This window comes from Ascaphus truei, chromosome 1 (genome assembly GCF_040206685.1).
Source record: "Ascaphus truei isolate aAscTru1 chromosome 1, aAscTru1.hap1, whole genome shotgun sequence".
Lineage (NCBI taxonomy): Eukaryota > Metazoa > Chordata > Amphibia > Anura > Ascaphidae > Ascaphus > Ascaphus truei.
In genome coordinates, this window is record NC_134483.1 from 403571625 (window position 1) to 403588984 (window position 17360).

Sequence of the window (17360 nt, forward strand, 5' to 3'; positions counted from 1 at the left end):
TATTACTGCTCTAAACTAGCTGAAGCAGGCCTGTCAGGCTCTGAATAGCTTGGGGGCTAATTCTTAAGTCCGACTGCAAGACTCAGGCCGCACCATCACAGCGACGGAAGGAAAAAATAAAATAGTCACTATAACCTATGCGTACACTTTTTTTTCTTGAGCTTTTCTTATAAAAAATATGTAAATGTCACTGGTATCCCTCTTGCCCCTCTTTCTCCGCAGTACCTCTCCCTCTCCACCCCCTCTCTCTCCCCAGAACCTCTCTCCCTCCCACTCCCCAGCACTTCTCTCCCTTCCTCTGCCCAGCACCTCTCTCTCCCTCTCTCCAGCCCCTATTTCCTTAGCCCCTCTCTCCCCAGCAACTCTCTCCCTCTCTCCCCAACACCTCTCTGCCGAGCACCTCTCTCTCTCTCTCCCCAACCCTTCTCCCTCCCTCTCCCCAGCACCATTCTCTCCCTCTCCACAGCAGTTCTCTCCCTCTCCCTAGCACCTGACTCCCTCTCTCAGCACCTGTCTCTCTCTCCAGCACCCCTCTCTCTCCCAAGCACCTCTCTCCCTCTCCAATACCTCTCTCTCTCCCCACCACACCTCTCTCTCTCTCTCTCCCTCCCCAGTGCATGTCTCTCTCTCCCTTCTCCCATCACTCCTTTCTCTCTCTCCCTCCTTTCTCCCACTCTGGGGCGGGGTGGCGATTGGATGTATTGGGTATGGGAGCGATAAGACTCGCCTGCTCACACTCTAGATTCCATCACAGCCCATGGACCACGTGTTTGACAGCCCTGACCTAATGGTTTGAAGCTTGAAATAAGTTGCTAGTTAATTAGAAAAAATGTGTACCTGAAAACATATTCCAGCATTTAACCATACCTGTTACATAACTGCTAAAAAAAAAAAGCAAGCCTCTGGATCAGAGACTACAGCAAACCTAAATCCCCAGAGGGAAACCACATGTAGGATCTACACTCTAGAACTACTCAGCTTAAGGAGAGGCAAGATGCTGATCCAAGGCCTTCACATATTTAGTTGTTTATCTAGAAAACAATAATTATGATAATAATAATAATACATTAATTTGTTATTGTTCAGATATAAATGCAGGAGTTCGTGCATTACTGAATAGAATAGTCTGATCTACAACTTCCATGATCTTTCAGCAACCACACTTAAAAGATTTTTTTCAATGGATTATGGGAGTACTGTGGACAATAAATAAACTCTATCATCTGTTTACATCTAGATCTATATTTTATTTTTCTCCGTAGGTCAAAGCAACTGACGCGGACTCCGGTAGTTTTGGACAAATTCAATATTCCATTTATGATGGGTTTCACAGCTCCAAGGAATCTCCGGCTTTTCGGATTGATCCGGACGCAGGACGTATCTGCGTATCTCAGGATATAGACAGGGAAGGTGAGCCTGGCATGTACGACCTTCTTGTTAAAGCACGGGACGAGGTAAGTTTCACAATAAAATTACAGCATGTGCAAAATAATTGATTTCAGTCTGGACTACAGCAAGTATTTCTGCTTGGGATCCCACTTTCTATTTATTTAGCAGTAAGACTTTAAAGGCACAGGTTCCTTGCTGTTTTTTAATTAAAAGTTTAATTTCTATTTGAAAAGGCCCTGAATCTGCACCAGAGTGTTCACAAAGCAACCTCTGCTGCTTATTTTTACTTGGTTACCCACCAGGCCGCCCAGAGCTATGTTCCATGCAGGCTTCACAAGAGATTTTGTAGAGAAACAGCGTTGTCCTACGCTTTTCTGATTAAAGTTTTTCAGTGGAGTCAAGTGATGTCATCAAGTGAACGAGGCTTATTAGCCATATTAACTTCGATTTTCAATATTGCGGGTATCTATATTTTTAGATATATATTAACAACAATGTACGCAGTGCTTTACAATATAAATAATAGAGTACAGGCAATTATAATGCAATAAGCAGAACAAATATCAAAGCAGTAAGGGAAGGAGTTAGTGTAATGTATGGCAGTGCCTGGCTATGCGGCACTAGCAGAGACAGTAGGGTCAGGAGTGCAGTCCGTGGCAGTCCGTGGCCATGTTGCTAATTGCCTCTATAGTTGTGGGTGTGGGGAGACGTGGTCATGGTCATGAGTCCAGGCTATTGAAATGTTTTCAGATTTGACTTGAAGGTGGCAGGCAGTGAGATAAAAAGGTTTTGGGCAATAGAGAGTAGTAGAGATGAAATAGGTTTAAAAGAGACGGTTATGAGCATAACGAACCTGTATTTTAATTTACCAGTGTCACCTGCCCGTTGTAATAACTTACGTTGTCAACCTTCAAAGCTTCAGGGGCTATTGCACCTGCTGCTTGTTATATCTAATCATTCTAATTTTCTAGTCTTTGCTGTTTTCTTAACACTTCAAGGCTGGCAAGAAGTTCACAGAATTCTTGCTGTAGCTACACACCAAAAACATGTTTTTAATCTAGTTCTCCTCCTCATGCATCTTTGTCAAAATGATGTGTACCCTATTCCTTCTATCATGAAATGAGTATTAAAAGAGGACTGAATCAATGACTTCCTATTTTCATTATTGCAAGCCTGTATGCCTGGTATTGTGTTCGAAAAGGTTCCCTGAATTTCCATTCAATTTATGCTTCAATTTAATTGATCAATTATGTCTTTTGAGATGAAAATGTACCAAATAAATGATAGCTTTTAAGAAAGTCCCGTAAAAGAGATGTTTTGTTAAAATCTGATATATTCTCGAAGTATGACAGGGTTCCTGGCATATAATTAGATTGTGAGCTCTTGGGGCAGGGACTCCTTTTCCTAAATGTCATTTTTAAATCTGAAGCGCTTCTTCCAATGATGTATTTGTTATTTATATGATTGTCGCGCGTATTACTGATGTGAAGCACTATGTACATTAATGGCACAATATAAATAAAGACACATACAAAATAACTATTAATTGCAAATATATATTTATTCAACTGAAAAACCTTTGTTAAAGTGTAGTTATGGTTTGTAAGAAAACCTTTGAAAAGTCTGGAAATGTGAAAGTTAAGGTGACACATAACCTTTAACTCCCCCCCCCATGCTTTGCTAATGTCATCATACATGACATCACAAATGACATAACATATGACATCATATATGACATAATCACATTTATTTATAAAATATTTTACCAGGAAGTAATACATTTAGAGTTACCTCTCGTTTTCAAGTATGTCCTGGGCACAGAGTTAAGACAAATAATACATGTTTACAAATACAGTTACATAATGAGCAGAGTATACATTATATACAAGACATTGCATGCACAGTTAAAGATAATTAATATTATGGGTGTATGAAACAGTTACAGACCAGATTAAAATGTGTGACAGCCTTAGATTTGAAAGAACTTAGACTGGTGGTGGATGTAAGAGTCTCTGATAGGTTTTTCCAGTTTTGGGGTGCACGATAAGAGAAGGAGGAGCGGCCGGATACTTTGTTGAGCCTTGGGACCATGAACAGTCTTTTAGAGTCTGATATCAGGTGATAGGTGCTGCATGTGGTAGGGGTGAGGAGCTTGTTCAGGTAGCTGGGTAGCTTGCCCATAAAGAATTTGAAGGCAAGACAGGAAAGGTGAACTTTGCGCCTAGACTCGAGTGATGACCAATCTAGTTCTTTGAGCATTTCGCAGTGATGTGTTTTATAGTTGCATTGGAGAACAAAATGACAAATTGAATTGTAGAGGGTGTCAAGTTTGCTAAGGTGGGTTAGAGGTGCTGAGCTATGTCTCCATAGTCAATAATTGGCATTAGCATCTGCTGTGCGATACGTTTTCTGACCAGGAGACTTAGGGAGGATTTGTTCCTGTAGAGTACCCCTAGTTTGGCATAGGTCTTGGTTGTCAGGGTATCAATGTGCATCCCGAATGTTAAGTGGGAGTCAAACCATATGCCCAGGTATTTAAAACTAGTAACAGGAGTAGGGTGGTGTTAGTGTTGGTTCTAATCTGGAGCTCAGTCGCTGGAAGCTTTAAAAATTTAGTCTTGGTCCCAAACACCATTGTTACAGTCTTGTCAGTGTTTAAAAACAGTTTGTTTTGGGAAATCCAGTTTTCGAGTCTGAAAAAGTCAGACTGAAGTATGTGTTGAAGGTCAGAGAGGCTATGGCTGTGTGCATATAGGATTGTGTCATCTGCATACATGTGTATTGAGGCTTCATGACAAGCTGTGGGAAGATCATTGATGAACACTGAGAAGAGTAGGGGCCCCAGAACAGAGCCTTGCGGGAAGCCACAGGTGATATCCAGGGGGTTAGAGTTAGAGCCAGAGATGGACACATATTGGGATCTACCTGATAGGTAGGACTGAAACCAGTTTAAAGCATGCTTCCCTATTCCAGAGCTCTGGAGTTTGTTAAGCAGGATAGCATGATCAACAGTATCAAAAGCCTTTGCAAAATCTAGGAATACTGCACCAGTGAGTTGACCCCGTTCCATTCCACACTGGATTTCATTGCAAACTTTTAGCAGGGTAGTTACGGTAGGGTGTTTGGGGCGAAAGCCAGATTGAAATTGGCTAGGGAAATTTGTCTTGTTATACTGCACCGACACACTTTATTCGAGCAAATACCCAGTATGTACCTGGCAGATACCTGGAATGCGCCGCTCCTCACCTCTGACAAGCCCCGTTGTGTTTGCCTTCCCAGCCTGGGTTCATGCCTGGCTGACGGGCGGCTGATCTGTTAAATGATAATGATTAGGATTTAATAGGCTGCAATGCTTCGCGTGTCTACCAGATGGCATAAATTCATGAATTGTAATGCAGTATATATATATATACTGTGCAGTATTGCAGCCAGCGGGAATAAAATGCTTCAATCCCTGCCTGGAAAATACCTCAATGCACTCGGGCAGAAAACAGTCACAAACCTTAATACACCCGGGTATACCCGAATTCGTGGGACTAGCCGAGCTCGAATAAAGTGTGTCGCCAGTGTAGTAATCGCTTAATTGGGAGTGGACACATTTTTCCATGACTTTGGATAGGATTGGGAGAAGGGAGATTGGCCTGTAGTTTGAGACAGTGTTTTTGTCTCCACTTTTGAAGATTGGGACAACTCTGGCTGCTTTCCAGGTCTTAGGGATATGGCCTGCAGACAGGATAGAGTTGACTATGGAAGCAATTGGTTTGGCAATTGCTGGGGCACCAAGTCTTAGGAACCTAGATTGTAGTAAGTCAGGTCCACATTGGCTGCTTAGTTGTAATTTGAGGAGCGCTTGTGTAATCTCCCCTTCAGATACTGGGCCAAATTGAAAATTGTGGGCAGTGTTGGGAGGGGGTGGGGCTATAGGGGTACTCCCAGGATGAGATTCAGGTGTGTGGTTTGGGTTGCGTATCGCTAATAAGTTAGTAGCACACCCCACAAAGTAATCATTGAATGCATTTGCAATGTCGGTGGGGTTTGTCAGAGTAATATCGCCCTTAGTGATATTACTTGGCTTTTGATGGTTAGAAGGCTGGAATATGATGTTGATAACCTTCCAGAAGTTAGCTGGGTTTGATGTGGAGGAGATTGTCAGAGTAATATTGTGCTTTTGCATGCCTTGTTTGCCTTGTGCACATGTTCCGCAGGCATTTGTAGTGATTGAGATCCTTGGTAGTGCCAGTTACTTTGTGGCATCATGTCATCAGAGAGCATGGAATGCAACCCCAAAGTACCAGGCTTCTCTGGTCCATTTCTCAAACATCAGTCTTTTCTGGACCCCTCTTCCCCACCTCTCCTCGAATCACACCTCTTTGATCCCTATCTCCTCCTGCTCCCCAGAAACATGAGGCCTCTCCAATCCCCTTTTCCCTCTTTCCCCCCAAGCATATGGTTTCTCTAATCCCTTTCTCCTCCCATCCTACAAAGTTTCTCAGGTGCCTTTCTCCACCCACCAACCAGAAAGAAGCATGGGGCTTGTCCAATTCCTTTCTCTTCCTTACAACAGGCTTCTCAAGTGTCTTTCTCACTCTGACCACTGCAGATGCATCAGGTTTCTGTGATCCCTTTGTTCCACTTGCCTCCCCAAGTACCTTCAGACCCTTTATCCCTCCACCTCCCCACAATTATCAGGCCTCTCCCTTTCTCTACTCACCCTCCACATTCCACATGCTTCTCAATACCCCCACCCACACTCCTCCCCCGTGATTGGCTTTGATGATAGCTTTAGAGGAATGCACAGTTTTCAGTGCTGCTCGGAGTTAAAATTGTCCACGGTGCTATAGTTGTAGTCTTTAGTATGATACATACATCCTGACATATGTGATGTCAACTTCACCAATTCCATAATCACCTTTATGCACCTAACACTCACTTATGTGATGGGAAAATGAAATTTGTTATGTTATCTGTGATGTCATTTGTGATGTCATATATGATGACATCAGCAAAGCATGGGGGGGGAGAGTTAAGGTTTTGTATCATCTTCACTCAAAAATGTCCAGACTTTTAAAGGGTTTGCTTACAAACTTTCATTACACTTTAAAGCTGCAGTTCAGTCTTTTTTTTTTTTTTTTAAATTCAATGGTTTCATGTGGGCAATCTCTAATTACCTAAAGAACTGTATAGCTGCCAGTCAATTCGTTCTCCATGTATTGATCGGCGAAATCTTTAGATATGGGATATGTTTTTCCTCTGCCTCTGTCACTCAGTGGAAGCTCATGAATATTCATGAACACTCCTGCACTGACATGTGCAAAAGGGAGGGCAGGGCTGACAAAGGGGTGTGCCAGGGCTTGTGACAGGACACGAAGGGGCAGTGCCTTAGTAAATGGTTGTTAAAATAGAATACAAGAAAATTGGTCTTTCAAAGTTGTTTTTTTAAAAACACAAAATGCTAAAAGTATTTTTTCTTACTACAGAACTGATTTATTAAAAAAAATACACATGCAGGATATTGACTGATCTGCAGCTTTAACAATATTTTTTTCAACTGAATTTCTATGGTTTTTAACCTATGGACCATACTGTATACAGCAATTGATCACAAGGATGCTTTCATATATATATATCACTATTAAATATGTCATAGATACCTCGCAATGACATGTTGTAAAATTGTATGAAACTTATACAACCGATTGTGCTCAAACTTCCCAAACAAATGCACCTTGCCAATGCAACCTGAATTCTAATTTTCAGACGGATTGGTCAATTTTCTTGAGCGTTTTGAGCAACTGAAAATGGGGTTATAATGGAGGTCTCATTCAGACCTTACCTATGGAATTGCTACTGCGCATCCATAATATCCCGCTCACTCTATATATATTTATATATGTTTGTTAAACATGTAATAATTTGATTCATTTTATATTCCTGCCATGATTGGTCATCCACAAATGTTTTACCCTATGCCATAGAACTGCACATAATACATTTCCCACGTCTCTCACATCACTCTATTACTGCCAACCTTTCACGTTATGTTGGCACATTTTTGGCACCCATGACCTCCGCACTTCCATCATATCTTAGAGATGTATAGAAGTTTTAAATTTACTTAATAATATAATTATGGAGAATAATTTTATTTGGCCCACGTTGAATGTCAGCTCACTATATACGTGTATACAACATAGATTAGGTATTAAGGCAGTTGCACATTTTTGACACCAACATAATAATTTATCAAGTGCCCAACAGGATGTTATCATTGATAGCATTTTATTTACTTTGCATCACAATTATTTCCTGTTTGAGGGTGAATACTTTTTACAGACCAATGGAACGGCCATGGGCACTTGTTTTTCCCCCAATTATGCAGGTTTATTTATGGGTCTTTGGGAAGAGGAATATGTATGGAAGGATAATTGGTATCGTCAATATTTCGTCTATTATGGCAGATATATTGACGATATTCTGATTATCTGGTCTGGATCTAGGGGAGAATTGGATGAGTTTATCACATTTTTAAATGAGAATGATCAGAACATTCTTCTCAGTGGAGAGGTAGATCCTATAGAAATCAATTTTTTGGATCTGAATCTAAAGGCGATAGAACATCGTATTGTGACCAAAACCCATTTTAAGAAGGTAGATGTTAATTCCTACCTTGATTACACTAGTAATCACTCTGCACAAAGGCTCAAAAATATACCGTATGGGCAGTTCATACGGGTTCGACAAAATTGCTCCGAGCCAAAGGACTGTGAAAAACAATCTTAGGTCCTTAAAAAGAGATTTTTGGGAAAAGGCTACAGTAGCGATGTGATACAAGAATCCCTGGACAGAAGTTCACTTATACCTAGGGAAATGTTATTGGTTCCTAACGATAAGAGCCAGTCCTCTGATATTAACAAGGCACCAATGTTTATAGAAGATTTTTGTAAGCAGGAGTCTAAGATTCGGAAGATTATCTATAAACATTGGGGAGTTCTGAAAATGGACCCTATTTTACAAACAATGTTACCTGCCAAACCCAAGGTAGTGTTTAGGAAGGCCAAAAATTTGAGAAACATTCTGGCCCCCAGCGCTTTAAAAGGGCCCAACATACCTGTCCCCAGCAGTGGGAACTTCCTGGGGAAACCATTTGGAAATTACCATGCAACTTCCTTAATACCTAATCTATGTTGTATACACGTATATAGTGAGCTGACATCCAAAGTGGCCCAAATAAAATTATCTTCCCAAATTATATTATTAAGTAAATGTAAAATTTCTATACCATCTCTAAGATATGATGGAAGTGCGGAGGTCATGGGTGCCAACAATGTGCCAACATTACGTGAAAGGTTGGCAGTAATAGAGTGATGTGAGAGATGTGGGAAATGTATTATGTGCAGATTTATGGCACAGGGTAAAACATTTGTGGATGACCAATCAGGGCGGGAATATAAAATGAATCAATTTATTACATGTTTAACGAAATATGTAGTTTATGTTATAAACTGTCCATGTAATAAATATTACGTTGGTAAAACCATTCGGCCACATAAGGTACGAATTGGTAAATACGTAAATGGAATAAAGAATGCCATGCGCCTGATAGAAAAAGGTAAAAAAATTCACAATTTGGCACAACAGTTCCTTGTACATCACAATGGGTTGGCAGAAGGGTTACGTTTCAGGGGACCTGAGGTTGTGGAGAGAGATATTAGGAAAGGTGATAGGGACCTGAAACTTCTCCAAAGAGAGCAATTCTGGATTTATTCATTACATAGCAAAACACCAGGGGGGCTAAATGAAATGATAGAACGTAATCCTTTTCTGAGATAAAACTAAATGATTAAATAAGGAGGATAACTCTAGTGAGAATACATCCCTGTGTTTGTTTTTGCAAAGAGATTTAAATAGATCCCATTACTATGGTTATATTTTAGTGGATGAACACATTTTGAATGGTTGACTGATAGTTTTAAAAAGATTTTTAATATTTAACTTTTTAAATAATATAAAAATCATAAAGTTAGTGTTTTGGAAGTAACAATTGAGGTCAATAACAAAAATGCAAGAGATCTAAAATAAAATATAATTAATAAATTAATTTATGATTTACTAATTGGAGAGTTTATATAACTGGGAGTAAAGTTAATTTTATAGCAAAATTGGAATTTGATTTGATCTTTAAAAAATTATGATTTTTATAATGTAATATTATGATTAATAAGTGGATTTGGAATATTGATTTGGTATCCAAGTGTTGATTTTGTTGGTTGGGTAGTTTCTCCATTATAATATGTTTTTGTATATGTAATTTATCACTTATTTAGAATTTGAAATGTTTTATTTGAGAGTTTGTATGTAGTTCAATGTTTTTCTAAAACAAGTTTTTTTAAAGTGGTATTTAAAAAAAATTTTTATGTAGTTTTTAAAAGTGCCTTTTTAGTGGAATTGTATAATGTTCTCATGTTATTATGTGTCATTTTAGGTGTATGTGTGTTGTTAGTATCCACCTGATACAGAAGAGCAATTATCCAAATTATGCACTTTAATCCAAACACCTGGGGTAATTTGTGTAGACCCTATTTAAGGGACAAATCCCTGTGTGCTTGGCATACTCCTGAAGAAGAGCATGATAGCGTGAAACGCGTAGAGGGTTACCATACAATCCTAAAACTAAACTAAATTATACGTTTTATGTGTTTGTGAGACAAGTTCGGCATTTGAACCTCTCCAAAGATAAGCAATTGTGAGCGCTGCTATAGCTAGGCACGCAGCTCAAACGAGAGGAACAGATTCTTCCTGGTAGTCAGCCCCTGGTTTACTTCTGATTTGACAACCGCGTGGTGATCCGGGTTAGTTGGAGCAGGGGGGACTCTGTGGATCTCGTGGTGTTGATGTCGGCAGTGTGAGGGGATTCGGATCGATCAAGTGGCTGAACTTCACTGTAAGTTTTTAAGTTACTATTACTATTACTACTACTAAATAAATGTGAACTATTTCTTTGACGTCCTGCCATCTCTGCGCTCCTTTATTTGTTTTACACATACAACTGCACCAGACATGAATCCATGGGATTCACGCCGTATTTCATGAGGTTCTGGCGAGAGGCAGGACTGCCTGGGACATCCGTCTGAGGGTATCTACCGATGGGGTACCCATTATGATGCATTATAAATATGTGAAACAGCTCCAAGACAGCCTGCACCGCGCATATTAGTTGGCGGAAAAAGCCTCAGCCCAGCTGAACGCATGCAACAAGCGAAGGTATGACCACAAGGTCGGCTATCGGGAACTTTGGACTGGAGATGCCATTGTCCTATGAAATCTAGGAATCCCTGGCAAACCCAAGCTTGACGACTGCTGGCGCGACGGGCCCTTAAAAATAGAATCCCAGATGCCAGGCTTCCCTGTCTAACGCATACGAGACGCAGATGAAAGGGTAAAGGTCTGGCACAGAAATCACTTGCTGCCCATCCCACAAGTGGGAGAAAGTGACCCCGAACAAGAGACAATAGTAACAGCCAGTGAGCCAGTGCGGTCAGAAGAGAACCCTGAGACAGTAGTCAAATCATATTAGGATCCAATGGAGGGAACCTCCACTAATTCAAATGGAGACTGGTGGGCACCTCCTGAAGGAGCAACGGGTATTGGGCCTGCACTTCATGTACCCTCACCAGTGGCTTCAACAAGCCGCCCACTTGATCCACGAAGCCCGAGCTTCATCCCTCTAAGAGACATTACAGAGACTGAGTTACCCTTAGAGACAGGACCAGGCCCCAAGACTATGATAGACACTCCCAAGTGGAAGACACTGAAAAAGAGACCTCCCACTATAGTGGCATACGATTCATTAGGAGCACCCCACTATGAGTCTCAGCAGCTGGCTCGGAGAAAGCTAGCTTTGATTATAGCCATCTTTACGGAACTGTTCAACCTTGTTTAGAGTCAATGCACACAGTTAAGTTGTATGTTATATACAGCATTTTTATTGTGTAAACTCTGTGGTTATATATGTTGTTCCAAGCCGGGGTGTTGGAGTCTCTACCAGGGGGAGGATATAGCCGATCTCCCCATTTACCTCCGCTGCGGGCGAGGGAGCTGCCGTCTTGTCTGGGTGCCGCCGGAGAGGTGGGCAGACCTGGCATAGGTGTGGGGAGGCTGCGGGCAGACCGGGGCAGATCTGGAGCTCTGTGACACAGGTGGCGGCCATCTTTGATTCGCGCGCATGTGCGGCAAATGGGTTGCGCATGCGCAGTGCAGAAGCATAGTGCGGTGGCCATTAGACAGGCACTGCAAGGGACTACATAGACCACATGGGGCCCAAAAGCCAATAGGGCTGCTAGATACATGGTAGGCTAAAGGAGATACATTTGGTGCGCTGGGGACTACGCTTCAGTCGGAGCAGGGTCAGCAAGGGGTAAGGTTAGTGTCCTTGGAGTAGTGTATCCCTGGACTAGGCCAGATACCCCCATAGATCCCAGCTGGGCCGTGATTCATCTTACATTGTGGTTGCAATAGGGAAGGCCCCAGATAGGGATGCTTCCCTTAGCCTTGTAGTGACAGAGGTTGAGTTAAGGCACCAGTGACGGACGCATGCAGTGTGCATGGCCTGCCGCCTGGGACCAGACCATAGGCCACTAGAGACACTTTATAGGGACACATTCCAGCGGGAGCCCCCTCAGAGGTGGACGCCGGCAGACAGGAGAGGATCCGGTAGACCACGTTGTGGGATTACGTTGCGGCATGGTCTGGACAGAGACCAGGAAGGTATCTACATGTGCACTAATGGCTATACACACAGTGGGTAGCGCTACTCCACACGAACACTATTTGGGTGGGCCTGGACACCGTGAGTTTCACCGGGATGGTGTTGTTGTGTGGTTATACCTTGTGGGGCCTCTATGGTATTGGGTTATGCTGTGCATACTGCTATAGTACTAAGGTTATGTGTTCTCAGTAAAGATAAGTTGTTATACCACTGTGTGTATATTTATTCCTTTACTGTGTGGGTTCCTGGGAGGGGGTTATCCAGCTGCACTAGGATCCTCCCAGGTGGAGGAGCTGTCACCATATAGAACGCGATCACCCCAGTCTCCCAGTGGCGGCGGATCAGGCTTCCTGTATGCCAGACAAGTATTCAGCAAATGTAGTTCCACTAGACACAGAGAAAGGGGGTACATACAAGTAAAGGACAATACATCAGAAATGTCTCTCCATAAATTATCATTGATATTTCTGTCATGGTATGAATTAAAAGTTCACGTTTCTAAACCTCAGAAATCAAATTTTCAATAGTTCAGTTGTCCATATTCTCACAGCAAGCACAACTCAACTGACAAAAAGTAATTTGAACAGTATCCAGGCAGAATAGCTTACTAAATTTTTATTGGCTGTTAGCCGCTCACATGACCAGATTGTCTTGGTGCAATAGCAAACAAGTTTGTGTCCTCTGCTTTTGGTATCCTGGTATCTCACGTGCACGAGCAAGCTCACACTCACTATGGCCATGCTCTTTGGAATATACACGTTTGTTTGTATTTAAGTTGAAGTTCCATTCAAGTTTATGGATGCTTTATAGTTAGTTATGGCTTTATAGTTAGGGTGACCAGATTTGTCCCTGCAAAAACGGGGACAAATCTCATGCATGTGCAGTCTGTGCTTGCCAACTGTGCATGCACGAAAAGCATGCGCGATCGGCACTTCCTGGGTGCCTGTGCACATGCACGATCTGCGCATGTGTGGAAGACGTTTGCCGGATGCTCATACACATGAGCGATTGGTGCTTGCCGGTCGCACATGTGCAAGAGCAGCCGGCATGTGCCGATTGCACATGCATGGTGGGCAAGCGCCCTTTGCTCCCAGCTGGACAAAAAAAACTTCACAGAGCCCAAAAAATTTGGGACCGAGAACTGGAACATCTGGTCACCCTATTTATAGTCCAGGAAAATGAATACATTTGTAATCCACAAAATAGATTGGTGCAATTCACACTGAGCCAGCACAGAATAATTGTTCAGTGGTACCTTTTAGGGGAGGTTACTACACAGGTGTGTTTCATATTGTCATTGGGCCTTCCTTTACGAAAACTGCATTAGTGGTGTAACAGTTATTGACTTTTGTGAACAATTCCCACAAGGTCCTCTTTTTCGATTACTGCATATCGTACAGTACCTTAACATTAGCTACCCAAAGAAAGTGGTCAACAAGAAAAAAGTGAAGCCGGCTTCATTTCTCTAGCCTGTAATTGAAATTCAGTGTGCACTTTAATTTTAAGGAAAACCTCATGAAGTGGCACAGGGAAATATGTATTTACCGCTAATCAATATAAAAATCAATATAAAAATCAATATTTGGAAGAAAGTTGTTTTTTTTTGTCCCTGACCTCATATCAATTGTACAAATCACGGGAATGTTTGTGATCTCTTGTTTAGGGATTACCAAGAAACTCCATGGGGACTACTAACTGGGAGTGGATACTTGCTTTTTTTTACCAAATTTCTTTATTTCAAGCTGAATAATTTACTTCTGATAATAGCTTTGTGTTAAACAAAGCACAGTTAAATAAAGAATACATTGTGAAATACTACAGTATGGTTCACACATGAGATTCAGTCTACATTTTATCCTATGATCCCCACCACCTCTATACTGTTCTTAGCTCTTGTAATTTTAAAGTAGTATTGCATATCTAATCCAAACTGGGTTAGCACCAAAGCTTTCTGTTCCTGGAAATTGTGCAGATATAGGTTTTTGAGGCTACAGACAATTTTTTTGTTCTAGGGAATGTATACAGATTTATATATCACACAATGCCTGTATGGGGATCTCTTCATTTTTTTTTAACTCAAAAAGAAAGTAACGCTCTGCATGGCAGCCACTGTAGGGATGATCAGCATTTGGTGGACAAAATGTAATTAGTGGTGTACCTTGTCATTATTTCATTTAACGTAAACGTACATAAAAATATTTTACCGTTGCAAAACAGAGTGTGGGAATATGTTAATATGATACCTGTATATTTTATTAATTTATTTATAAAATGTTTTATCAGGAAGTAATACATTGAGAGTTACCTCTCGTTTTCAAGTATGTCCTGGGCACAGAGTTATGATGACAAATAATACATAGTTACAAATACATAGTTACATTAAGTGAACAGGGTATACATTATATACAAGACATTGCATACACAGTTGAAGATAATATATATGATAGGCATATGAAACAGTTGCAGTCCAGATTTAAATGTAAGACAGCTTTAGTTTTTAACGAACTTAGACTGGTGGCAGCTGTAGATTGTTGCAGTATTGAGGTGCACGTAAGAGAAGGAGGAGGGACCGGATAATTTGTTGAACCTTGGGACCATGAACAGTCTGTTGGAGTCAGATATCAGTTGATAAGTGCTGCATGTGGTAGGAGTAAGTAGCTTGTTCAAATAGACGGGTAGCTTGCCCAGAAAGTATTTGCTCAAGTGATGACCAATCTAGTCTTTTGAGCATTTAACAGTGATGTGTGTTGCAGTTGAATTGCATGACAAAAAAGCATATTGAATTGTAGAGGGTATCAAGTTTGCAAAGGAGGGCTTGGGGTGCCAAGCTGTTTACTATGTCCCCATAGCCTATAATTGGCATTAGCATCTGCTGTGAGATATGCTTTCTGACCAGCAGACTTAGGGAGGATTTGTTCTTATAAAGTACACCTATTTTGGCATAGGTTTTGGATGTCAGGGTATCAATGTGCATCCCAAATGTTAAATGGGAGTCAAACCATATGCCCAAGTATTTAAAACTAGTAACAGGGGCTAGGATGGTATTAGCGTTGGTTCTGATCTGGAGCTTACTCAATGGAAGCTTTAAAAATTTAGCCTTGGTCTCAAATACCATTGTTACAGTGTTTAAAAACAGTTTGCTTTGGGAAATCCAATTTTCAAGTCTCAAAAAATCAGATTGGGATACGTGTTCAAGTTCGGAGAGGCTAGGGCTGTGTGCATATAAGATTGTGTCATCCACATACATGTGTATTGAAGCTCCCTTACAAGCTGTAGGAAGATCATTGATGAACACTGAGAAGAGTAGGGGCCCCAGAACAGAGCCTTGCGGGACACTGCAGGTGATATCAAGGGGTTAGAGTTAGAGCCTGAGATGGACACATGTTGGAATTTATCTGATAGGCTGGAATGAAACCAGATTAAAGCATGCTTCCCTTTTTCCAGAGCACTGGAGTTTGTTTAGCAAGATAACATGTTCAACAGTATCAAAAGGCTTTGCAACATCTAGGAATATTGCACCAGTAACCTATCCCATTTCCATTCCACACTGGATGTCATTGCAAACTTTTAGGAGGGTAGTTACCTTGGAGTGTTTGAGGCAAAATCCTGATTGGCATTGACTAGAGAAATTTGTCTTGGTATAATAATCACTTAATTGGGAGTGAACACATTTTTCCATGACTTTGGATAGTATTGGGAGAAGAGAGATTGGCCTGTAGTTTGAGACAGTGTTTTTGTCCCCACTTTTGAAGATTGGGACAACTCTGGTAGTTTTCCAGGTCTTAGGCATATGGCCTGCAGACAGAATAGAGTTTACTAGGGAAGCAATTGGTTTGGCAATAGCTAGGGCACCAAGTCTTAGGAACTAAGATTGTAGTAAGTCAGGTCCACATTGGCTGCTTAGTTTTAATTTAGGAGCACTTGTGTAATCGTCTCTTCAGATACTGGGACAAATTGAAAATTGTGGGTAGTGTTGGGAGAGGGTGGGGCTGTAGGGGTACTCACAGAATGAGGTCCATGTTTGTGGTTTGGGTTGCGTTTCACTAATAAGTTAGTAGCACACCCCACAAAGTATTCATTGAATACATTTGCAATATCAGTGGAATTTGTCAGAGTAATATCCTCCTTAGAGATATTACATGGATGTTGATGGATAGAAGGCTGGAATATATTGTTGATAACCTTTCAAAAGTTAGCTGGGTTTGCTATACTCTGATGAAGATTGGCAGGATAATATTTTGCTTTTGCATTTCTTGTTTGCCTTGTACACATATTCCGCAGGTATCTGTAGTTATTAAGATCCTTGGTAGTGCCAGTTACTTTGTAGCTTTTCCACAAGGCATACTTGAAATGGTAGAGCGCTATAAGGTCAGTTGTAACCCACAGACGGTGGGCCCCCCGTATTCTTATTTTGCGTAGTGGAGCATGGGTATCACAGTAGGCCTATTGTCAGCAGGTTTCTAAATTGTATAGTTTTACTTTTAAAGGTATAAATCTGCATTGCCCAGTGTTTTTCAACCATAGTTCCTAGGAATCTTTGGGTTCCCTGGGCGTCTCTAAAGGGTTCCCTGCAATTTTCTGGTCAATTGAAAATTGTTGCTAAATGGTTATATATAACAGCTCATCCTTTCTTTAAATAGCTCTACTTTGAATGAAATGATAAGGTGCATGAGGATAAACAATGGAAGCACAGAAATATCGAAGATGATATAAAAGACTCCTCCTAATTGCACTCTAATAAATAGTATATAGAGTGCAATTAGGAGGAATCTTTTATATCTTCTTCGATATTTCTGTGCTTCAATTGAAAATTGTACCAAATACAGAAGAATTTACAATGCATCTGATCACAGAGTTGCTATTAGAGATGGTTGGGGGTTCCTCAGAATTTCACTTAGGGTTCTTTATACAAAAAAGGTTGGTAGTCACTGCCTTAGGGGCTTAAGCTAGACCAGCCAAATCAGGCGATCAGGTCGTTTTCGACCAAAATTCCACATGGTGATGGTGACGTGACGTCGCAGCAAAACAAATGTATTGCCGCCGTCGCGTGCGCTTATAGGAGAAGTAAAGGGGGTTTAAGGCTGCACACCATAATATAAATAAATACATACAGTTTACCGGTGCTGCTGGTTCAAGGAAGTAGTCCATGGAGCGCTGGATCTCTCTTTTTTCCCAATAGGAGAAGTGACACGACAGAACGACGGCT

The 17360-nt window shown here is 41.2% G+C and overlaps 1 protein-coding gene across 2 annotated transcripts in view; it reads left to right on the top strand.

The window, feature by feature from the left end:
* Positions 1-17360, top strand: part of DCHS2 (dachsous cadherin-related 2) — a 328465-nt gene that overhangs the window by 151456 nt on the left and 159649 nt on the right. For both annotated transcript variants that reach the window (XM_075613040.1, XM_075613047.1), the window contains exon 2: positions 1263-1454. In XM_075613040.1, the coding sequence (XP_075469155.1) occupies positions 1263-1454 (192 nt within the window). The remainder of the gene's footprint in view (positions 1-1262; positions 1455-17360) is intronic.